This window comes from Alternaria alternata (genome assembly GCF_001642055.1).
Source record: "Alternaria alternata strain SRC1lrK2f unplaced genomic scaffold CC77scaffold_3, whole genome shotgun sequence".
In the NCBI taxonomy this organism is placed as follows: Eukaryota; Fungi; Ascomycota; class Dothideomycetes; order Pleosporales; family Pleosporaceae; genus Alternaria; species Alternaria alternata.
Genome location: NW_017306192.1, coordinates 1,192,206 through 1,214,920, shown reverse-complemented (window position 1 = coordinate 1,214,920; position 22,715 = coordinate 1,192,206). Strand labels below are relative to the sequence as shown.

Genomic DNA, 22,715 nt, shown 5'->3' with positions numbered 1-22,715 from the left:
CATACCTTCCAGTTCATAACATAAGCATAAGGCAAACCAGCTCCACCTACACTCTCGAGTTCAAGTAGTGCTATCACCTTCCTTCTCATGTGTGAAGATTCTTAATGACCAGTTCGGAATTTATGCATGTTTTTCGCGACAGGTACAGCTTGAAGGAGATTGAGCATATGGTGCAATTTTCTTGGCTAGGAAGACTGCCTACGTGGCTAGCACAGATGTCGATATGGTTTCTTTGTCCAGTGAAAACTCGGATTCTTTGTTTCACGAATAGAACGAACGTACGATGAGCTTCTGAATGGCGTTCCACTTGCTGAGTCTCAGTCTGAGAAATTATAGACACATGTTAGACCTGGTATGTACCAAATCTAGCCTAAACTACCTGTTCATCTTTAATCATCATCCTGATGAATATTCTCATACTCCTCTTTGCTCTTCCAATTTTTCGGATACCCTCTCGCCACCCGCCAGTCTTCCGCCTTACTTCTCAATCTTTCAAACAAAGTCTCTCGCCACCCACCATCACCGTCTTCCTGGAAACTCATCGTCTTTCCGAAAGGCCATGACAGCATATTCTCAACTCTCGCTCCGTACTTGGAATCCAACAGACCGACAGCCACATCGACTATCTTTGGCCGGTTACCTGATGCGTAGAACACGACGGCCGAGCAAGTACCGCAAAAGTAACGGCAGACGTCTGGTGAGGAGGTGTAGTATTTCATCGTACCGATAGCAGGATCTTTGGTGTCGATGAGGTGTTTGAGATCAAAAATATCTTCCGGAAAGGGCTTGCTATCATCTTTTCCAAAAGACAGATATTTCGTCTCTGTAAAGGTCCAGTAAAAGATGTCGCTCCCGCTTTGTAACCGGCAGCTGTTGCAAGCACAGAAGCTGGCTTTGAGCTTCCTGCTGGCAGGCTCAACGCAGGAGGGCAGATCTTCTTCGCTCGTATCTTTATACTCGCCCCGACGGAGGAGTAGATCCACACCGCCGCACTTACAGCGTATCGGCACACTGTCCTCCTCTTTCGCTTTGAGTTCCGGGAGAGTTGAAGACCGAGGCCAGTCTGCAGGTAGTTCCTTTGCTTCCGAACCACGGCCGGGCGTCGTCTCTTCGTAACTTTTCAAGTCCACGCCATCACCATTAAGAGCACAGATCCATGGACTGGCACCCCCATCCTGCGTATCGAGCACATAGCCCATCCCACCAAATTTGATCAGCTGGCGATCTCCAACATCCACATTGCCTAGCGTTCCAGTCACTACCCCCAAGTTCCTCTCTGGATCTCTGAAAGCACAGAACATTGGGCTTGAACAGGTAGGACAGAACAGCAGGTCGAAGCGCTCCCAGGCGCTGAATACCTTGAGGCCACTGATGTCGACATTGGCGCGAGGTTCGGGCCAAGTTATGAGAGAGGTGTGTAGTGAGCCACATAGGTGTCGGCAGCTCGTACAGTGGCACGTATGCCCTGGTAGAGGAAGATTAGATGCGGGAAAGGTGGTGCTGTATTCATAGGTGCCACAGAGACATGATGCTGTCAGGGTTACGGTCTCAGACGACGAAGACATGTTGTAAGTCTGAGCTGAAACTGAGCTTGATGTGGTGGCGGGGATTCTTGTGGTAATGTGCTAGTACTTATGCGATAACAATGCATTGTTATTCGGAGAGAATGCACTCCAGTTACCGCGCCGCTTGTACTACGCCGCAGGTACTCCGCCAGAAAATACTACGCTGCAAGTAGCTGCAGGTGCTACTCCCTACGTAGCGCTTACGTATGTCGGTGGATGTTGTGTCACTGGGCGTGGAAAAGATTGGTAAGCGTATGCGGGGCTCGCATTCTCATGTCGTACCTCGCATTCTACATCGCATTTGGTCATATGGACACAGAAAGCCATAGTTAGCGGCTCAGTAGATTCGAATGTGGGCAACGTCCCTACGATCAGCTAATCTTCTATACCTTGACCACTCGCATCACATCAAATAAGCCTATCTTCTGCTTATCTGACATGCCATCTTTCAGAAGACCGGTTACATGCTCGCCCTGCCGGCCGCGCTGGTTGCTTACGATGGTCGTGTCGCCTCGCTTGAACTCGCATGTTCGACCTGTCATACCGGTGATCCACATCTTGACGTTGCCAAAGTGGGGGCCGTCGAGCAGATTTGTTCCATATGCTGAAGCCCAAGGCGCGTCGACTTGCCAAGGATCCAGACTTTCACGTAGCTCCGGCGCGAACGCTGTGACGACAATGAGCTGTCGCTCATCTTTCGAATTACTGGAGACTGCGGGTGCCAAAGCGCCGTTTGGTGATGCGTTGAGGTTCTTGACTTCATCGGTAAGCCACCTTAGGTCTCTTTTATGTTCTGAGTTGTGCTTTGCCACGTCCCAAAGCTGTATGCCTTCCTTGTCGTCGAACTCGGGCATCTTTCTTAGCACAGCAGCTGTGTCTGATTCTGGAATTCTACTCCATAGTGTGCAACCCAATAACGTGATGTTTGTGCCCGGAACATCGCTCCTCGTCTCATATAGTACCTCGAGCCTTCCTCTTGTTGTTGGCTCTTTCTCCAACTTATGCGCCAGCTGCAAGCCATCCATCCAGCTCAGGCCGTGGAACTCTAGGGGGCCCAAAACCAAGAAAACTTTCTCGTGGAGATTACACCGCCGAACCAAGAAGGATAGATATTGTTCGTAGTCTATGAGTTTGCCGATGTTTCCGGCGAGAACAAGGAAAGGTGCAGCGACGGGTATGTGAAACGTTAGGTATTGCGAGTCGTTATCTAGATGGAGATCTGAAAGGACCTGGAGGGAAGTTTTCGGGCCAGAGAAAAGGCCAGATAGACGTCGCATCTTGCTGGGCAGCATTTTTTGGGTGGCCGCTTGAGATTTCAGTGTATGTGACACCGGATTCGTAGACTAGGTATAGGAAAAAGGTGAGGTTGAAGGCTGGTCGCGTTCTACAGCAGAGGCGCTTCTAGAAAGACAAACCTGGGTATCTATACTGACGAAGGACTAGAAGAATCAGCAGTAAGACTGGGAAGACTTGAGAGACATATAAGCGCTGGTAACAAAGCGCGGCTTACGGCAGGATTCCAGCTGAGCTGCGCCCTGGATTTTAGGCATGGATCCTGTTCAGTAGCACAGCCTCATCTCTGTTACTGTTCCCGGCACCGTCGAAGACACAACCACGAGAAGTGTAGCTGCAGTCATCTTTCAGTTTCCTTACACCTCCGTTGTTGGATGTCCATGTGTCTTCGCGATGCATCGCGGTCTACGGGTGGTGGCTGTGAAGAGACACCTCAGAATCACTCAGCGCGGGACCAAATTAGATTTCGTCTAACCTGATTTCGGATGGCGCGTTCTCGGCCCCGCCCCGACCCAGTCCACCCTTCTTTACCCAGCCATCTACAGCTGCCACGATGACATCCACCACCAAACTTCCGATCAGCACCATTTTCTCTTCAATGCCGTCGCCGCCGGCTGTGGGCCAAACCCGCTGAATTGGGAGACAACTCTAAGCGGTGATTGCCTTCGCGCCGTGGCGCGCTACGTTCGAAAGCTCCGATGCCGTTAACATACAAGCACAATAATCCTGCAAGTAGTACTGTTAGTATAGCAGTAGGATAAGGAGACGTCCAAGTTCAGGGTATATAGTGTTGCCTTTGAACATCTTAATACTGAACACATGCGCCAAAACGCGCTGACCTTGCTCAGAAACGAGTTCGAAGATTCGTCGTTGTGGTATGCTGTTCCGTTAACAAACCCCTCCCACCGGTACCGACCTGTTGCCTTATAAACACGCGGCTGAATCTATGCATCTGGAGCGGCATCGGGGTGGATCAAGGTTCGTTGCTCTGTGTCCCGTCCCGAGACCGATCAAACTCGACATCACACAATAGGAGATGAGCTACAACATCCACCACACCATTCGATGTGTAGATCAACAAACGATTAGAAAAGTGGCCTCCCACGTTTACCCTAAAGGACCGTTCGGTACAAAGAAAGAGTCCTTGGGTGCTGTATGTTATCCGGCTAAATGTTACTCGCCTGGCGGCGAAGCCCTGTCCTGCAGCTTACCGGTTGACCGCAATGGTCCCGAACGTGCATAGCTGCCTCGTTGTTGTGGAAGGCGTTTTCACTCAACAATTTTCGCATGGAACACTCTGGAGGGATGGCTGCAATGGGCTGGATACGACAAACCGAGATTTCCAGGGGGCGCGGTAGATCTACTTTGATTGTGAGGCTGAAGTACCAATGCGCGATAGTTACACCATCGACGGCTTGATATTGCGATTGCACGATCTACAACCTGGAGCCTGGGACCGAGCAACTAGCAAACTCTAAGAATAGTCGTGTAACATACGAAGCCATCGAACGTCCCCTATACGAGCGCGGTATATTACCTGCGTCTGAAATTGTCGATCCTTTTGACTGCCTCTTGGAATCCGGCATGTTTGATGCAGCTGACAACTGGATGGAAAACATCTCAAGAGATCGGACTTTCGGAATTCTCTCAAATATGCTGGTATGCTCTTGCCGACATGACAATGCTTCCACTAATAGCGACGCAGTAAGAGAGAGAAGCCTCAGATTCGAGCAACTGTCGAATCCTCACGTCGTTTCGTTACATGAGGTTACTGTTCGTATCAGAGGCCCAGATGCATGTGCAATATACTTCATGTAATACGACAGTTTTGCAAGTGAAGTCTCGCCTCCCGTGTTCGCTTATCCGGTAGCCAGGCTCACCTTGCTCATCACTTCACTTGGTTTCGACCAATTGGAGAGCCACCAATCTTACACTTGGTCGTCAGCTTTTCTCAATTCGGGAAGTCCGGCCTTCCAGATTTACGTCGACTTTACTTTCTGGTATCATACGATCTGACTACAGCCAGATACTATGAATCAGCAAAGTCAATGTTATGGTATGTCGGACCATATGCAGGGTACACAGTGCTCGTATTCGTTTGCCTCATGATAACACCGTTCAAGGTGACTGGGTATACTTACCACTCAATCTAATGCACTTCTGAAGCGAGGTCTGGTCTCCAGAATCACAGAAAGCCATTCCTATAAGAGTTGAACATGTCGTATGGCCATCCTGCCCAAAAGCAACTCTCCACTCTTTGTTCCTGTCGACATCTACTTCCTCTTCGCTGGTCAATATGAAGGCTTTCTCCTACTTCAGCTATGCCCTGCTAACATTTGTTCCACTCATTGAAGCTCACCCGGGGATGGGTGACACGATGAACGAAATGCGCTACCTTGCTGCTCGTGAGAAGCGTGCAGCTTCGAAAGAGCTTATTGGCGACCTCAAGACACTGGCAGACTCCAAACTCACTGCTATTGGCAAGGACATCAAAGCCATCATACTTGACCAAACGTCTGCTGAGTCGGCTACCATAGATGGCTCCATCCCGGCTGGCAACATCGGAAGCGCTGCCTGCAAAGCTGATCTGTGCTGCCATTGGAAATGGTTGGCGTACGAAATGACCGCCAAATTCAACGGTACATCCGGTCGTTGCAGCAAGTTTGCTCGTCAAGCCGTCCGCCTGGGTTTCCATGATGCAGCCGTCTGGTCTAAGAGCAGCAGTTATGGTGGTGCAGACGGCAGTATCCTCCTCAGCGACGAGATGTCGCGTGCGGACAACAACGGTCTTTCGGCAATTGCTGATCAAACAAAGAAGTGGTACACCAAATACAATCAATACGGCATGAGTATGGCAGATATCATCCAATTCGGTGCCAATGTCGCGACCGTAGTTTGCCCGCTTGGACCACGACTTCGAACCTTCGTTGGGCGCAAAGATAATAGCAAGGCTGGCCCTACCGGCCTTCTTCCTGGAGAAAAGGACTCTGCAAACAAGCTCATCAAACTTTTCCAAGACAAAACCATCGATGCTCATGATCTTGTTGCTCTTGTCGGGGCGCACACTACTTCGCAACAACACTTCGTCGACACCACTCGCGATGGTGACCCACAAGACTCAACTCCCGGTATCTGGGATATGGCTTTCTACCCGCAGACTACGAATAATGCGCCTGTCCGTGTCATCAAATTCCAAAGCGACATCAACTTGAGTAAGGACTCTAGAACAAGTCCTTCGTGGCAGCAGTTCAGCGATCGGGCTACTGCTCAGGGTCGATGGAACGCGGTATGACTGCACATATCTCCAAACAAATATCTCATCTGACCAAATGATATAGGACTATGCCAAGGCTTACACGCGTTTGTCGCTTCTCGGCGTGAACAACATCAACGACCTCAAAGAATGCACCAAGGTCTTGCCCGCAGAACGGCCTACGTTTGTTAGCGAGGATCAGGTCTTGCTCGACAGGTGGCTCAACGGCGAGTTCGATCAACTTAATAACTTGGTGGATGATGCTATTCAGCTTACAGGTGTGATATCCTCCAGAGAAGAGAAGCCTTGAGTGCAATGGTGGCTTCATTCCCTCCATCCGTAGCTTCAGCTATAGCGCTAGCATGAGAATTGCAGGGTTTCACTTATACTATAACATAGATCTATTCTAAAGTCACTAATGGTTCTTCTTGACTCACCTCTTCCTCATTCACTGTCTAGTATCATCGGGGTCCGCTTGCTCCGCAAGTTCACCGCGCAAACCCAGCTTATCAGCGGCTAGTCAGTGTCCGCAATCGGTCACAAGCCTTTTCGTTTCCTAAATTGGTTTGTGTCTGTCTTGTAGCTTGCTGTCCAACGATACACATATCCTCCACTAAAGTCCAAACATGCATCAATTTCACGCCATGACATTACCACCCAATGTTCCCAAGTCTGCTATCGACAAGTATGTTCCGATCAAACTCATTAGCGAAAGCCCAAATGGCCTCATTATTGCTGTAATCCCCAACAACCTCGTCAAGCCAACCCCCTCTTCTCTTTTAGCACTGAGAACTCCTCGTTCAAGAGAAGAACGTGAAGCACTCTTAAGACAGATCGAATCACTCCTCAGTATCAAGACTCGCCGCGTCACCAGAGTCATCGACTACGACCCAAGAGGAAACTGGTACGTCACGTCCTTCTGCCATGGCCGTGACCTGCAACACCTCAAGGAAAACTTCTTCCAAGACGGCTTCCCGCCTTTCCTCATCTGCAAGATCTTCGACGAAGTCATGGCTGCACAAGGCACCGAGCTTGAGCCGAAAGGAATTTGTCACGCGAATCTGAAGGGAAGCAACATCATACTGACGCCTACGAAGAAGGAGTTTCCGATAGTAAGGATTGTGCATCTCCACGGTGTCGTGACCTGGGATGAGCAAGCCGTTGTCAAGCAGATGATCGGTTTGCTTCGATATCTAACCAACAGCGCATCACGCATACCGGAGAAATACCGCATGAACAAGAAAAGAGACAAGCTGGAGTACGTGATTGAAGACGAAGATACCAATAGCCTAGTTATTGGCGATGACTTCTATTCGTTCATTGCGAACTACGATCTGGAAGGAAATACATCGTGGGAGGAACTCAAGAGTAGGTGGATGAATGAGGCAACTGCCTTGATGAAGGAACTCTTCGATTCTGAAAGGCTATTGGATGTCATGGAGATCATCATGGAGCCAAAAGTTACAGATGATGAGTTTAGAGAGGCGGTGGAGGACGGTGGAATGGACATTATTGACGATAGAGATTTGTAGGTCGTAGATAGTTGACGACCGTAGTGGATGTTACGAATGGCAACCGAAGTGGAATACATTAGTATGCTATCCTCTAAGTTTGCCGTGCGTGTTGTTGATATTGTTTGTGAAAGAGGCCTGTGTAATGCACATAACCGCTACGGTGCAATCTTGTGAGTAGTGGCTTCTAGTATGATCTTGCGACACCGCCGGGTGGATACCTTTCCACAATGTTTTTATTTCTCGCAGATGACGGCTGCTTGCATATCATTTCGCCTAGGGGTATGATACGTCTTGGTAATGTCATCCTCTTGTCCCCCTCAATGTGAAATGCCCCCAAAACGCCAATCGAGTTTACCGGCCACTGAATCTTCTCGGCGAGAGTAAGGATGGTTATGTGATCTTTGTCATCTGCCACTCCAGCGTACAGATATTAGGTCCCTGCAAAGCTTTCAAGATTCTGCAGAACGATCAGATTTCCCCCGTCTTGATACAGCAACTAGAAGATGTGAAGGCTCTCCAGCCTAGCCGAAGTCTTCATGAGCTTTACTAGGTCGCTGATGACTCCAGGGCCAGACGTCTCATTCGAAGCTTCAAAATGTCAAGTCCGAGTCATGGACCTACCATAATCGGCCTCTATTTCGAGTCCAGATTTTGCTATTGCAGGGTATGCTCCCACCACTTCAACGGATGCGTCGAGTGCAACAAAGAAAAGTATATGAGGTGGTTGAGGTGTGGTGCTTTTGCAATGCGACCGGTGATATGGGCCTCCATAGTCCAGCGCAAGGTAGTTGCCTCCTCCTTTGTCCTTCTTCCCAGACATTTCCATTCTCCGCCACGACCATTCGATCTGATTGCTCAAGGAGGTTGCATCTGTGATGTCAAATAGGGCCGAAGACTGTGGGATAACGGGGGCTGTAGTCGTTGCAAGCCATCATCGTTAGTGCAGTAGTAGCTGCTGCCAATGGATGTGGCAAAGGCCTTCCATCTCTATGGCGCTGCAATGCGCGTAGATCGATGCAGGGACCGTACGTGGTAATAGGAGGATGCAGAGGTGTCTGACAAGGTCCTGGCGATTCTTGATTCTGCTGTTCGAGTCTTTGAACTCGCGTCGCCGCTGCTACGCATGTCGTCGGTCTCGGGCTTTCTTTTACCCTACGGAGTTTGCCAAACCATAGCCAGCGAAGAGGACACCTTTTCTATCAGACCATGCAAGGGGAATTGCAGAGTAGAGGCTCACGCACAAAGCGCAGACCTTGTAATGCGCGATAATGCTTTGAGAAGGTGCTGATGTTGTTGCTGGGCTGCTGAGGGAGGCGCCCTCAGCGCACGGACCGATGAAGTTGGTTGTTGGTTGAACTCTCTCTGCCCCTTCCTCCAGACCACACTGCCCCAACTCAATCACCCCGACACAGCGTGGTGAAGGTACTGAGGCCACTGTCAGTGGCAAGGTGTCCGTCTTCATACGACGCAGAAGCTCTGCTCACTACAAGCCTGCCGCCATAGCACAGGAGACGCCCGAGGGCTTGACCGAAGCCGCCGAATCCACGTCCTCGACCGCCTTGCCTACGATCGCTACGTACCCCAACAAGACTGTGGAGAGACATGAGAGCTTCTTGGTTCTTGTGGGGGCGACCTCGCCCTGTCGAAAAGCGCAGCCAGGCGATGTAGGCGCGGCTCCCTGCGTATATCGGCGAGCATTCCGCTAACTGAACCCTGTCCCGCACCCGGCTTCCTACAACACAGTTAGCACACCTGTCTGGGGTTATACTGTAAACCAGACTCGGAGTATCATGTTGCTGATCCTCGGGCCGACAGCCCCCAATACATCCTCGATCTCCGCTCGCTACGTCCATAGCGCAGTCGAACCTGCACGGAAATACTGTGGGCCGCCCAGCTTGCGGTCTCATCGCCTTGTCGTCCGCTACTGTACCTCGAGACTTACAACATGATTAGTACGTGGCCAAGCATGAACTTTCGGATTTTCTTACGTACGCCCTCACATCGTCTTGCCGCGACTCCAATCTATAATGGTCACATCGGCCTGTAATCTTTGTCGGTATCTAAGGCCATGGTCCGAGGTACATAGATGGTATGTGGCGGGCGTCCCAGCCTGTGTAGATGGTTTGACAGACAGCGGCAGCAAGGCCTTCGCACATGGTTGTGCGCGCTGCTCTCCGGTACATCTTCGTGGAGATGGCTTACAAAAGAGCCGGAAGGCAGATTCAAGCTCCTGCAAGACACGTGTTCGGCGATCCGATCAGCGGCATGTCTCATCCTAAAGTCCGCCATCTGAACAGACAACGGTGTCCTACGCAACATCATTGCTGACGTACGATCCTCAGGCAACATTGTCTACCACAGACTCGCGAAGTCGAAGTCGACGTCCCCTTTCTTTGTGCCTCTTCGATATCCACTGCTTGCGGTCGAATCGAACGCCGTGAGACAAGGGATAGATCGTTCAATTTCGTGCCTCTCCCTCCTCGTCCGTCTCGATATTATTGGTACCGGCTCTATGATCCGCAATGGTGAGAGCAGCCTCCGACTTCCAATTCGGGCGACCCTCAGCCGTCCTAGAACTGTCAAGCATCAACGCACTATGCAAAAGTCAAGCTGCTGCGCGCTTCAGTCTAGGAGATTTGGGCCTACGCATCCGTTTGGGAGCTTTGTGTGGTACGGATGATGTTGTTGATTGTCGCTGGTAGGAGAGGGTACTGTTCGTGGAAGACTGGTATGTGAGCCGAGCCTGGCGTCACATTTCCGATACCTCAATCGTAGTGTTCTTTCGACACGAGCCTTCTCATTCATAAGACTCAGCTATCCATTGAGGCCGTGTATCTCATCATCATCAGAATCTTGTGGCCTTTGCCGTATAGAATTGCCGACAAGGGCGCAGCCCTTAGGGGACTCAGCCATGCGACCTAAACACCTCACCGTGATCATAGGCGATTCCGAGTTTTGGCGAACCTGGACGCGCCAAGGAGTTCTTCTCTTGACCAGAACTCATGACTGTGGGACAAGCCAATTCACCTTCAGTACATCCCTGGAGGTGGCAGGGAGCATGCGCCTGCCGGTATTGATTCCAAGGTTTAGCCGCTTTGGTGATAAAAAACGACAGTGAGTTCAGTGTATGTATCTTCATCACGACAGCCGCATCAGGACGACTACAGTGAACGTCCAGGGGGTCACAGGCATGGCATCGTATGGCTGCTTTTGTAACCGACGTAACCGAGGCCGAAGTGTACTAAGTATAGCGTGCACATCTCAGAGAATCCTGCCTGTCTGCAGCAGACACTCCCGTCCGCGATGGCTGTGAACGACAATTCTGGGAGTCTTGCATAATGATACCACAGCGAAAACACCGAACCACTTTGACGAGGAATTTGTAGCGCGACCGGAGCGTTAGCTTCGAGCTCAGCAAGCGTTTCTCAGCCAGAACGATACGATGGTAATGCGCAGCACGAGCGTCAGAGTAGTTGGAATGGACTGGTGTCCCACTGTCGCGCCGTGACGGATCCTTTTGGGCAAATTCGGTGATGTCGCACGCTGAAGGCATGAAGTAGTGTCTTTTGGATGCCATGGCCACCTTTTTCACAATGCGACCTTGCTGGCGAGCCCGATTATCGCATGCAGTTTGTCACTGCAGGAGTCGATCCTTTCGTTGCTTCCAAACTGGTCAGGCGCACCTGCCGCGTCGGATGCAGATGGCATACTCCGCCATGGCATCTCCCGGGATCGCTTTCGAATGTCAAACCTCTGGCTATCTCTTTCTGAACGACGGTCCTCTTTCTCTACTCCTCCATTTTCCGGTCATCTTTTTCCATCCTTTTCGTCTCTCTTTGTCATCTATTTTGTACCTCGGTCAGTGCCCAAGACTTTTTAACAGCGATAGACCGCTGGCGATGCCATCCAATAAGGCACTCGCCAGAGTGTGTGTTCAATGAGCGACCTGTCTCGCGGTTTTTCCGGTAGCGAGGCAATTGACTGCTGCCCTCTGGTGACATAACAAACGGGTTGCATTCCGATAAGGCGAATGGATGGCCGAAGGCCCACTCGCAGGGCGCGAGCATCTTGAAGGACGCCAAATCTGGACCAACACCGCCACGGCCGTTGGACTTTCCGAACTCTATACCGTCTCGAGCATGCCATCGCAGTCGGCCATGCTACAACCAGTCAAAGGGAAGGAACTCCGAATGAATTCCTGATGAACTCCTTGAAGCTCTCACTGCGATTTCGTTTTCGTTCCGTCGTCGCGACATCTTCTAGCACTGGCGTACCACGGAGTTTCTTTGTCAGATGTTCCTCGCAGGCCTCCCACCATGTCCATGCACCGACCCCTTCAGCCAGCTCGGTCTTCCATGCTCTCTCATGGATACTTGCTGTGCCTCCACTCATCCAAGTATATCGAACGTATTCTACTTCTTGTTATGTTCCCTAGGTACCGCTCGTGGTCGCCGCTGGGCTTGTATACGCTGGATAAAGGCCGAGGCCAACGATGGACGGGCGCTCGCACGCGAAGGGCAGCATGCTTCAATTGGCCCGACTATTGGGAGGGGCTACGGTGTGCATGACCGTACGCGTAGGACATTACCTGGCTTTCCGTCAGTGCACACTCTGAATGTCTTTGCTATGAGAAGCGAACGCAGATGTCTGTGTTCTACTTTACTTGTCCACTAAAGACACCACCTACCGAAACGAATGAGGTCTTTAGTCTCAACATGAATGATCAGCCTATCCAGCGCCGTCGTCGCCAGAGGCGCTTGTCGTCTAGATCGCCCACCCCCAAGACTTGTATTCGCGGCGATTCAGTATTGGCGATTACCGACCCTTCAACGCATAAGGCCGGCCAATCCTCCAAGACACGCGCTGACATGATGGAGTACAAATCTTGCCTTTCGTCTCTGGGAAGCTATTGTGGGCGGACCTGTAGTTTGCTGCCTTCTTTGTCTTCTGGAAACCATCGCCTGGCTGACACCCACGGCAACGCCTAACATAACTCCGATGATCAACGGAGTCGTGTTTCTTCGTAAGTGTGCAGGGACTGTGGGTTGTCAGTGAATGTCAGGTATGGTCGGCGCAAAATCAATCAAAGACACTGCCGGCTCCCTGTCCTTACGGCTGTGTTTCCCAGTTGCTACCTACTGGAAGACAATAGATGTTTAGCCTGCGTATAGCAATCTGCTCGCTCCATGCCAGTCGTCGCTCCCGGGATATTGACGACTCCACTTTGTGTGCGCCGATGTCGCAATGCCGCGGAGGTGTTGTAGACGCGGACTGGCAACAGCCACAGCCACAAGTCTGTGACCGCCTCGAGCGGCGCACCAAGTTTATGTCTCTGATCTTTGTGTCTGCAGAGGACAAGAGTGTCAGCGACTTGGTAGCACAGTGCGCTTGTTGTGATGCTGCTCATCGCTGGCGAGGAGGCGTTGAAGCTGCGGCTGAATGGCGCCTTCTCGTAGTACCTCTCTCAAGGGCAGGGAAGAATCGACATCAGGAATGGAATGACTTACCAGCCTGTACGATTGAGATCGTCCACTCCCAATCTCCTGTCTGTTCGTGCGGGCGTCGATGGTACCGGCGGAGGGGTTGTTGCTGGCTGCCTCTGCCTAGTCAGCGCAATATCCGCAGATGCCACCTGAGGGTATCACAAACTTGTCTGGCTTTTTGATCCGTCATACCAAGTTCTCCGCCTGCTTCTGCCGTCAACGTGAGGTGGTCTTGTTGTCGTGGCGTGGTTGTTGGTGGGGTGGTCGCGGACCCCCGACCGAACTTGCAAATATGAAGCTGAGACATCAACACCCTTTCCTGGAAGTGAAGATACCAAGCCAAACGGAATGCTTACAGCGCGAAAATCTGTCGCAGCCCTTATAAAACAGTTTTTCGTACAGCTCCATCGCTTACGAGTCCCGCGTCATAAGAGCACTAGAAGGCGCTCGATGAATGCTATCTCTGTCCTTCACGGGATGATGGTATCAGAGTTTAGGATACACTACAGCCAAACAGCCACTGCATTTTATTACAAGATTGTGAACGATGCACAAGAACCTTATCAAGCTGTGTCCCCACTTGATGCAAGGATTTGACGCATCAGACACATCCACAGAGTTCACCCAAGTGCTACATACCGCTGTCGCATTCTCACTTCGGCTGACTATTTGGGTGTTTAAAATGGCATGAAGAAATTGTACCCAGCTTGTACCAAGATCTTATTCACCGTGTTTGGTGCCCGTTAGCAAAACCGACCCAGCCTGGAGCAACTAGAACTGTTGGATTTATCACACCAGTCCTTGCTCATCTGAACCATGCTGTCCGCCTGGCGCACGAGAAGATCTGTTGGCATTGCTGTCCTGGATGCGTGGCAGTCAACAGTAGACGCTATAGTTTCGTCAAATGTGCTCCACGTAGAGCTCATAGATGGTGTCATCTAGTACATGATGAGAGTTATTAAGGCGTTAAGCTTTTGCAATACCTGTGAAGATTGGGGGTATGAACACGCCACAGTCACGCTTTTGCACTCTATTGCCTCGTTCTTGTGGAGGAGTCGTCAGATAACTCACAAGAACTATTGAGAACGCCATTCTCTTGAATAATATGAGGGAAAATCTGTCTTCGCCATTGCTGGGTGATTGAGAGCAACCTCTCGTCCTTCCTGAGCTGCCGACTCACCAGAGGTGGCCTAGCGATTCAGAATTGTTTGGCACATCCCACAACCGACTTCGTTTGGATATATGTATGGATTGATTAGGCTCTTTTCCATCAACAAAACACTTTCTAACTCGTGCCTTAGATTCGGATCGGCCGGCGGCAATGAGACGTAGGCAATCGACACCGAGCTGAACTCATTTTTTGTCGCTCTTGTGTTCGACTCTCTGTAAGGTCGAACGTTGAGTCGCACGCGGAAACCTTTGGTATCTAAACTTCTTACATTGTTGGGTCCCCAATTTCGCAGTACAATCTTAGTACCTTTCGTGTCCTTTGTGGCACGGAGGTCCTAAGTGACGTCTTCTTTTGCGCCAGTTGGAGATTTGCGAACGTGAACGACAGAATTGACATTCGCATATCGCAATGTTCATATGCCAACGAAGTTCCGTTGGGTATCTATACGGATAGATTGATCTCCGATCTGTCAAACAGAAACTCACTAACTCATGGCACAGCTGACAGATGTAGGCTTTCGGCATCGTTGCTAAACTGTCTTTTTACTTTCGTGTTCGACTCTGTGGACGCCTTTCCATGAGTTTGGACTTTTACTTTTTGCTTGTAATGATGCGGCGAACGCGAATTGCTGCTTAGATATCGCCGTGCAGCACTACATCATTCCCTTAGTCACCAGTAAGTGAGCGATTTGAAGTATATGCGAACCACTGGTAGAGCTCTGGGCAGCTAAGTGGTAAGCGTATGGCATAAAGAGACTTGTAAACCAACAGCGAGAAGGCTTGCGGAGCTGACGGCCATACTCGTGGTACGGAAGCTATAGTACCCGCAGCAGACGAGAAACGATTTCGACAACGAGCACTCTATTCTTGGCGACTGTGACAAATGTTGTGGTTGTTGAAAGCTGCACAAACCGGATGGAAGACGCGATCCAAACCACAAAGAGAATTGGCACGCGTAGGCCGAGCAATATCGAGGTCTTGGTGTGGTGGATTTGATTCGGCATGGCATAAGTACTACGTTAAGATTACTTGACCAAAGAGCACCATCCCTGACAAAAGGTTGAAAACTGCATCGAAAGGTATTCAGATTGAGACTTGCGTTAGAAGAATCTGAGTTTTCACGGATCGACCTATTGCTCAAATGCAGACACGTTTGCAGTCAAGATTTTCTTGCGACTGCTTGCTGCATTCCCGCAGCGCATGCATTCCATTCGCCAGTAAAGCTACGCACACTTCTGCCAGCTTTGTCTGCTTCCCGACGGCCTTATTCTCGACGTCAGTATCGCCGAAAGACATCGTCATCAAGCATCCAGGTGTCAGGAGCACGCTTATCTAAAGCTTGCAGACACGCTGTATGGCCCGGGCCCATGCATTAAGATGCCACCTCCTCGTACCTTTCCGAATCCTCCTTGCTATCAAAGATCACCTCATAAGGCTTGTTCAAATACACCTTGCGTATGTCAAAAGCGACGTCAAGGAGTGCTGAATGGACTTGAGCCACGATCGTTGTGCATGCGGCTTCAAAATCTCCAGGTGTCATAGCCAGCAAGTACGCGGTTCCACCCATACCTTCGATCTCGCGATGAACAATGTTGTTCATCGTTTGGGTGTACGCCTCCCGATGCAGAGCGTAAATGCGGTATCTTCCATCTTCTGCACTGATTCGGCCCAGGTTTCTCAAGTGATAGGTGCGGTAGTAGTGGGCGAAGCTAGCACAGTATACTGTCTTCGAATCGGGATGATGGCGATGATAAGCCCTCGCGTCTTGCAGTCCTGGGGCGCGACCGTATTGAGCCGCTGTGGTGTCGCAGTATATTCCTGTGCCATTCAACTGCGCGAGTCTAGCCGCGTCAGTGGTATGATCTTCCTTAGTGTTTGTAATTCGGAACATTGAGTGCCATCTCGCAACTGTATCTTGTGTCGTAGGCTTTCCGTTCGGGCCTAGATATTGGACTCGCACTTCTTGGTCCGATAATACATTGTCAACGTGCGCTTCGTGGATCTCGATCGAGGGGTCAAGGTCTGATTACGTTGGGTTCTGGTTTGACATCGCAGGAGAATGAAGTAAAGACGAACCTTGGTAGAGAAACGCCATCAAGGGGGCAAATATCATGAGGACAGAGGTGCATTTATTCAAAGAGAGAAAAGCAAGTCGACCGCGAGGAGAAAGGGGACCGTTCTCCTTGAGTGTCACCGTACCCAGATGGTCGGCCCTGCCGAGCGCATGGATTTGGCGCCAGTTTCCCTGTTGCTCTCGATGGATCGTCTCTGATATGACTGGGTAGGGGTTTGTCGTTTCGCTGTATTCGAAGAACAACGCCGTGATGAACTGCTCGATACGGTCCAGCTTCTGGATGCGCTCGTTGCGGCTTTGGCAGTCAAAGCTGCAATACACGTGGGTATCAAACTGAACGAGGACCCGCGTATCACAACCGCGCGTGTTCAGATATGGTACGGCACTGCTTACCAGGCGATTACAAGCGATCTCGCGACATGTAATAGCTGCTCTCGATCGGGACATCCTCACGTATGGTTTGGAGGGGTTTCCGCATATACTGAAGATGTGGATTGGCCGTGTCAGGAAAATGTCGCGGATGACGCGAATTTGAAGGAACTCAGGCTTTTCGAAAGCGTCTAACGAGATTTGTGCTCAAACTGCCCGTTTGTATCGGACTTCGCGGGCACGATGAACAGAGATATGGGCCCATCAGTCTTTCACTTTCTCACTGCGGTTACGATGCCAATGCGAGCCACATACTCGCAGTCGCTCTGGATCTAAGCAGTACTCACGCTGACCTCTTTTGGTAGGTCACTACGGCCAGAAGGAGAGCTGCGTACATTTGTAATCAGAGTGATGAGGTCGTGCTGCTGCCGGAGCCACTTGCGGCCAGGGAGCGGTACATGGTGCTCGACAACTTGTTGCATGGTAGCTTAGTCAAACAACAAAAGAGCACCATGTAATGGCCAACCAATCATGTGGCCTAGTGTCCAGACTTGAAGAGCTCGTCGTAGTTGTCTAAAGTTTGGCTGTTTATGCAGGCATCTATGTGACTTCCACTTGTATAGCCACTGCCGATAGGATGGTGAGGCTGTGGAAGTAGACTCGATAGGCTACACGGATGAATGTTCTGTTAGTCGAGTTGTATTGGTACCTGCGCATCTCTGAAAAAGGCCGACTAAGGCCTTGTCGTTGAGCTTCCCATAGCCAATGGCCAGACTGACGAGCCGCTCTGTACTTCACGGCATCAATTGCGCAAGCAAATCTGACTGATACTTGATCATTATTATCACTCAGGAAGTCATGAACGATACCGAAATACGCTAATTTGGTGGTTTGGGTATCATGATTTTGCTGGAGTCTGAAATCATGCGCTAAACGAACATATTCACATTCTTACTTCTCACCGAGGTCCATCCACTCAAGCCCTGTCTCGAGCTCATACGTAAGAGAATCATAGTTCAGCACTGCTCAAATGCCTTGCCATATCATGATCTCTTTACGAGCCGAGACTCGCTCCAGAGATTCCATGATCTTCTCATGGCCAGTATCAAAACAGTCTTGAGCGATGAGCTTGTGGTGTGTCTCCCTATCGGGTACGGGAATGTACAGGAGGTCTAGATTCGTAACCAGAGACCGAAGACTGATCTCGACGGAAGCAAGCATCTCCCTCTCGAAGCTTTCCCACTTCGCGATGTCTTCATCCAGCAGAATCCTAGGCCCTCCAAGCCCATTCATCTTCGCGTATATCTTGTTGTTGATCGTTCGGATAACGGCCTCTGTTCTGTAATTGCTCCAAGTAGCGGCTTGATGTAACTTCTTGAGGTGGGCCTCGTAGGCACCACCAAGCTGCGTAGAGGATTGTGGTCGTGCAGGATAACTGCAGACGGCGTATAGTCCAGCCGGGCGGAGGTATTGAGGCGCTGAAGCATCGATGTACAATCCCTCTTCCTCAACGAGTCCGTCTGATTTTGGGTAGGCGTCCGAGGAGAGGATCTTGAACATTGTGTGAACGGGTGCGACTCTTCTCCGTTCCCAGGTAATGACATCGATGCAAACGACAGGCTGGACTTCGAAGACCTCATTCAAGTCTGCTTCATCGACTGTGATTGGAAGGTGGAGCTCTAGATGGCGTCTTGTTAGCGGTCAGGATTTACTGTATGCGACTGGAACTTGGCGCACCCTCGATCAACCAAGCCAGCATACCAGCAAAGACCTTGCACACGAAGACGCAATAATTGTGGGATTCCATAGCTTTCTCTGCCTCAATGGAGGTGTATCCGGTTTCTTGAGCAACAAATTGATCGCCCAAGTCTTCTTTGTGGCAGAAGAACAGATGCAGTTCATTACCGACTGTCTCTTTGCGCAACAGTACACGGGAATCAACCACTCTCGTGATGAGGGTGAAGATTGCAACCATGAACGTTGATATGCGGTTGAGAGCATGTCTCTGTAGCGTGGCTTGCGGATTGCTCATGCTGAGACGAATGTGTTTGTCGTGTTTGGGTGGGATAGACAAGGTAGCGACAAAGGGGGCGTTGAAGTGCAATATCTTCGAGATTGGAAGGTGTCTTGAGCTCAAGAGAACTGGCTGTGTGTGCGGCGTGTGTCGGAGGTGAAGGAGAGATATCGACCCTGGTGTTTTGATCTTCCAGCGACTGGACCTCCCCTCGCTCTGCTGCGAAACCGGCCGACCATCTTCTCCACGTTCACCTACTCTCATGTACAGAAATAAAAGGGATACAAGGGCTGATATATCATTACATTCGCCGACTACAAACACCTTAGATGCCCATCTGAAAGGGTGCTGATGTTCAATGGCCGAATGCGCAAGTCTTCAGAGGGTCAACAACGCAACAGACTTGTACAACGAGTGTGTAGATCGGAAAAAAGATGGGCAAATCACTCCGACGAGGATAGGTAGCAAGTCTGAGATTGTCTTTGCAGAAATGCTCTGTATGGCTTACGTAGATGAGCTGGACGACCACCACAACTTATCACTTGGCGCCTTGGTGGTCTATGTAACCACGGCAGGATAATCGAGTGCCAAAGAGATACCCGGTACAACGATCTACTTCTGGAAACAATCTTGCAGCAGAAAACTTGAGACTCTTCATTGAGTCGAGCGCAGACGATGCGAAGCGAAGGCAGTGAACTTCGAGTTTGAAATATTGCAGATATGCTATCAATCCGCGAATCTGCTAAGTTCGTCGGAACACAACCACAAAAGGGCGGTGAGGTTCTTTCTATTATACTCGGTTGTGTTTTCGGAGATCTACCAGTTTTCCTGGCCCATGTTGTGATGGGGAACGCGTCATTGTCCGCACTGTCACCTGGCCAATCTCCGCATACCGGCCAAACAAGTCTCACAAGTGACCCTGAAAAGCAAAAAGATTCACTCTATGTCCCTGTCACTGCCAGTGATCGAAGCAAAAAAAGATGCCACGGCGCGGCTTTATACTCCTTGAAGATTCGCACTGTGAAAGATCAAATCAGCGAGTTCTTTAGGAAACGCAGGGCGCGGAACGCGTTGACCAAACAGAGTACATAGTACACACTTCTGGTTAAGCCTAGTAGTGGTGAGATGCAGACTCTTTAATAGTATTATATAGTCATATTATATGGCCGAGTGGTAGCTGTTGGTATAGTAGGGTAGCAGATTGGTCGTGGCCTTCGTGGGGGTGAATAATGGACTAAAGCTGTATGCACGTCGAACTCTTGTGCTTTTTGACAATCGAACTGGTTTACCTAGGATCTGTCACAGCTTCAGCGATGTCAAGATGCTATCTGAACCAGCATATGGTGTTCACTGGGTCAGTGAGGACAATAACTGCGCGTCAACGCTTTTTGGCCTGCCAACGAGTTTGCGTGTTCAGATGACATGCAAATACCCCATTCACAAATAGATAACCATGGCACACGAAGAATTGTACATGAACTGTATGTTACGGTTCAGTACGGTTCCCACCTTTATGCTGAATCATATATTCGTTGCGTTTATATTAGGATCACACTATAGGATTGCTCGTGGTGCAGACCGGTCACAGACCTAGCTTTTGGTAGAAACAATCATAAACGGGAAGCATGCCATGTTTCTGATCTTTTTAACCCAGTAGTCGTGTTGCTGCTAAAGAAAGCACCAGTTCAGTTAGCTGCCACATGACTTGCTGCCGGCAGCGTACTACATATCGTATAGCCCCATTCCAGGAGTATAGCTTGCTGGAGACATATGCTTCGACACGGACGTATTCAGAGCCACCAAGCCATTGTATCCCACCAAACGTATGAGCCCCCACGTTCTTGCGCTCGTCCGACAGTCTCCAAGCATGCGTGCTAGCCAGTCGTGCACTTCGAACCCTCTCGACGTAATGCTAAGAGGTAAACAGTATTACAGTCGTTCTTAGATGCCGTAGGTAGGTTGTAATGATGAATACCGAGGAAACGACGGGCTAGTAGGATGTAGAGATACTGTAGCCTAAGATATGTCAATTCGCGACTTCCTAAGTGATCTAATTGTACGTACATCAACTGCGCCCTATCCTCTATCAGAAGGTTCCATTCTTCGAAACTGTCGTTACGATACTTACATACGTCCATGCATCCATTATGGTCCGTAGCCACGTCTGAGTGCCGCCTGTTGTTATACTATCGTGGAGGTTTCGAAAGTCTGAGCTCAGCCATTCTCTTTATGTTGTATCTGAAGCAGCTCCAATTCGCGCACCGTCATGTCGCTGAGATCCTACTCAGTGAGCTCTACGCTGGTGGCAGCTAGTAGCGCCTCGGTGATGGCTGTCTTTTGGAAACGAGGGCGAGGGGAAGAAAGGGACTGTCGCTCTTTGAATATGTGGCGCATGTATGAGGTTGTAAAGCGTGGCTAGCAAGCAATTGAACGCAATGTCCTTGGCTGGGCCGATCAAAAGCATGTCTTTGTCGTCGCTCGGGTCGACGTCGTTCGCAGCGTGAGAGGTATAGTGGTACATGTATGCAGCCACACTGTATATTCGGGTACTGCAATCTTTCTTGAGGTGGGGAGTCGCCTTAGTACGAAGCGATCCGAAATGGTTCTCATCCTTTGGCTCTATACGACGAGCTTCTTCGATCGCTGCAAGGGCGGTCGGATTGTCAATTTCGAGCCTCCCAATCCCCGTCTGGTATAGCTATCATCGCTCGAAGACCTACTATTGGTGTCTTAGATCCCTAGCTGATGAAGTAATCCTAAAGTTGGCTGAGCTTTGTTTCCCTGGGGGGTTTCCGCTGTAGTGTTTTGAGCAGTCGATCAGTGCGGCCTCCAAGGTGTGCTTCTGGCCGACCCAGTCTTCCATATTGTCGTGATTGGAGTCTTCTCTAGACAATTTTACAGAAGACTGTGACCAAGACGCCAAGTTTGGGTGAGCGACTTGGATAGATCGAGCGTTTTGGAGGAGCAAAGCGCACGCACTTCCGCGCTAGTAACAACATCCAAACGCTCACGCTGCGAGCACAAATGACATCAACTCTTGCTACACCATTCTTTCAATTGACTTTCATATCTTCTCCTCAACTCATGGCCACCAACCCGTGTGTAGCCGGCATGCCAGTCACCCCACCTCTCCCGCCCCTTACCCTTCGCCAGATCCTTCTTGTACACCTCATCGTATTCCAAGAAGCGGTCTTTGGTTACCATGTCTGCGGGTACGAGATTTTCAGGTGGTTGGATATCATCTGCGACACATTCTATTTGGAGTCCTATTCGATAGCCTTCCTTTCATGGAGCGGAGATTTCATACCGAGGCTCCCCGACATGTCACGAATCAAGACAAGCTATATATATCGCGCTTACATCATGAGGATGAGATGCGACACATTCTGTGCGATCATGCAGCCTTTCGTGGAACAACATCTGGAAAGTAAGCTCTTGCGACGTACTACAGGTTTTGCGCTGTGGGTAACTGACCGATCATTCACAGAGCTTCTCGGCCTCAGCAACGCGACTGAGTGGAGACGTTTTCGTGCCATACCATACATTCTTCTCGTCTCAGACCTGCGAGGTTTTCACAACCCACCTGGTCACTCAGTCTTGTTGATAAACGACGGTCACGGTGAAGAGTACATCTTCGATGGTACTATCGATCAATACGGATGGAATTGGGTGACACATTGGCTCATGACAAAGGATGAGCTTGTGGAAAGCCATATGGATCTGAGCCAAGCTCCGTATTTGGAAGAATACTTTGGAGGAGACCAGATTATTCGTGCGGAGGCGCTGAGCATGAACAACGAGTATGGATATTGGGCTGTCGCGAGCAGGCGTATGGAGCAGATATTTGAGCAAGTGGACTGGCATTCTCTGCGTGGATGTGCGGAAGATGAGATTGAGGCGCAGATTCGCACTCTGAGCAGGGCCAATTTTGCGGGTGCATATGAGGAGGCAGTGGCACAGTAGGACAGGTCTTTATGACC

At 50.2% G+C, this 22,715-nt stretch overlaps 10 protein-coding genes across 10 annotated transcripts; 4 read left to right on the top strand and 6 right to left on the bottom strand.

The window, feature by feature from the left end:
• Positions 1 to 91: 91 nt before the first annotated feature.
• On the bottom strand, positions 92 to 1,784 carry CC77DRAFT_539386 (hypothetical protein). The gene has a single exon (XM_018532071.1). It carries the CDS (start codon positions 1,563 to 1,565, stop codon positions 390 to 392), a length of 1,176 nt encoding a protein of 391 aa, XP_018390081.1. The 5' UTR covers positions 1,566 to 1,784; the 3' UTR covers positions 92 to 389.
• Positions 1,785 to 1,948: 164 nt separating this feature from the next.
• CC77DRAFT_928060 (hypothetical protein) lies at positions 1,949 to 2,857 on the bottom strand (the record flags this gene model as incomplete). The annotated part of the gene is made up of 1 exon (XM_018534027.1): positions 1,949 to 2,857. One exon carries the CDS (start codon positions 2,855 to 2,857, stop codon positions 1,949 to 1,951), a length of 909 nt encoding a protein of 302 aa, XP_018390080.1.
• Positions 2,858 to 5,154: 2,297 nt separating this feature from the next.
• CC77DRAFT_928287 (heme peroxidase) lies at positions 5,155 to 6,421 on the top strand (the record flags this gene model as incomplete). The annotated part of the gene is made up of 2 exons (XM_018534043.1): positions 5,155 to 6,144; positions 6,197 to 6,421. The coding sequence occupies 2 exons, from the start codon at positions 5,155 to 5,157 to the stop codon at positions 6,419 to 6,421; spliced, it is 1,215 nt and encodes a 404-aa protein (XP_018390079.1).
• A 334-nt stretch (positions 6,422 to 6,755) lies between these two features.
• CC77DRAFT_1057854 (hypothetical protein) lies at positions 6,756 to 7,643 on the top strand (the record flags this gene model as incomplete). The annotated part of the gene is made up of 1 exon (XM_018528068.1): positions 6,756 to 7,643. One exon carries the CDS (start codon positions 6,756 to 6,758, stop codon positions 7,641 to 7,643), a length of 888 nt encoding a protein of 295 aa, XP_018390078.1.
• A 4,726-nt stretch (positions 7,644 to 12,369) lies between these two features.
• On the bottom strand, positions 12,370 to 13,633 carry CC77DRAFT_539227 (hypothetical protein). Its single transcript, XM_018532070.1, has 3 exons — positions 13,275 to 13,633; positions 13,133 to 13,218; positions 12,370 to 12,663 (listed from the first exon to the last, which is right to left on the bottom strand). Exons 1-3 carry the CDS (start codon positions 13,413 to 13,415, stop codon positions 12,441 to 12,443), a joined length of 450 nt encoding a protein of 149 aa, XP_018390077.1. The 5' UTR covers positions 13,416 to 13,633; the 3' UTR covers positions 12,370 to 12,440.
• Positions 13,634 to 14,899: 1,266 nt separating this feature from the next.
• CC77DRAFT_1017012 (hypothetical protein) lies at positions 14,900 to 15,359 on the bottom strand. Its single transcript, XM_018524325.1, has 2 exons — positions 15,057 to 15,359; positions 14,900 to 14,954 (listed from the first exon to the last, which is right to left on the bottom strand). Exon 1 carries the CDS (start codon positions 15,280 to 15,282, stop codon positions 15,094 to 15,096), a length of 189 nt encoding a protein of 62 aa, XP_018390076.1. The 5' UTR covers positions 15,283 to 15,359; the 3' UTR covers positions 14,900 to 14,954; positions 15,057 to 15,093.
• A 291-nt stretch (positions 15,360 to 15,650) lies between these two features.
• On the bottom strand, positions 15,651 to 16,799 carry CC77DRAFT_1057853 (hypothetical protein; the record flags this gene model as incomplete). The annotated part of the gene is made up of 2 exons (XM_018528067.1): positions 15,651 to 16,300; positions 16,355 to 16,799. The coding sequence occupies 2 exons, from the start codon at positions 16,797 to 16,799 to the stop codon at positions 15,651 to 15,653; spliced, it is 1,095 nt and encodes a 364-aa protein (XP_018390075.1).
• A 2,597-nt stretch (positions 16,800 to 19,396) lies between these two features.
• CC77DRAFT_539159 (hypothetical protein) lies at positions 19,397 to 19,929 on the top strand. The gene has a single exon (XM_018532069.1). It carries the CDS (start codon positions 19,456 to 19,458, stop codon positions 19,825 to 19,827), a length of 372 nt encoding a protein of 123 aa, XP_018390074.1. The 5' UTR covers positions 19,397 to 19,455; the 3' UTR covers positions 19,828 to 19,929.
• A 1,090-nt stretch (positions 19,930 to 21,019) lies between these two features.
• CC77DRAFT_1005613 (hypothetical protein) lies at positions 21,020 to 21,939 on the bottom strand (the record flags this gene model as incomplete). Its single annotated transcript, XM_018523363.1, has 3 exons — positions 21,020 to 21,269; positions 21,456 to 21,721; positions 21,832 to 21,939. 3 exons carry the CDS (start codon positions 21,937 to 21,939, stop codon positions 21,020 to 21,022), a joined length of 624 nt encoding a protein of 207 aa, XP_018390073.1.
• Positions 21,940 to 22,131: 192 nt separating this feature from the next.
• CC77DRAFT_1057851 (hypothetical protein) lies at positions 22,132 to 22,698 on the top strand (the record flags this gene model as incomplete). The annotated part of the gene is made up of 2 exons (XM_018528066.1): positions 22,132 to 22,162; positions 22,223 to 22,698. The coding sequence occupies 2 exons, from the start codon at positions 22,132 to 22,134 to the stop codon at positions 22,696 to 22,698; spliced, it is 507 nt and encodes a 168-aa protein (XP_018390072.1).
• Between the last annotated feature and the right edge of the window lie 17 nt (positions 22,699 to 22,715).

Coding starts and splice junctions, on each gene's coding strand:
- CC77DRAFT_539386 (XM_018532071.1), bottom strand. CDS start 1,565: ATGTCTTCGTCGTCTGAGACCGTAACCCTGACAGCATCATGTCTCTGT.
- CC77DRAFT_539227 (XM_018532070.1), bottom strand. CDS start 13,415: ATGTCTCAGCTTCATATTTGCAAGTTCGGTCGGGGGTCCGCGACCACC. Junction 13,219..13,274: donor CGGATCAAAAAGCCAGACAA/GTTTGTGATACC, acceptor AGGCAGAGGCAG/CCAGCAACAACCCCTCCGCC. Junction 12,664..13,132: donor GATCTCAATCGTACAGGCTG/GTAAGTCATTCC, acceptor GACAACCCACAG/TCCCTGCACACTTACGAAGA.
- CC77DRAFT_1017012 (XM_018524325.1), bottom strand. CDS start 15,282: ATGCCGAATCAAATCCACCACACCAAGACCTCGATATTGCTCGGCCTA.
- CC77DRAFT_539159 (XM_018532069.1), top strand. CDS start 19,456: ATGCTATCAATCCGCGAATCTGCTAAGTTCGTCGGAACACAACCACAA.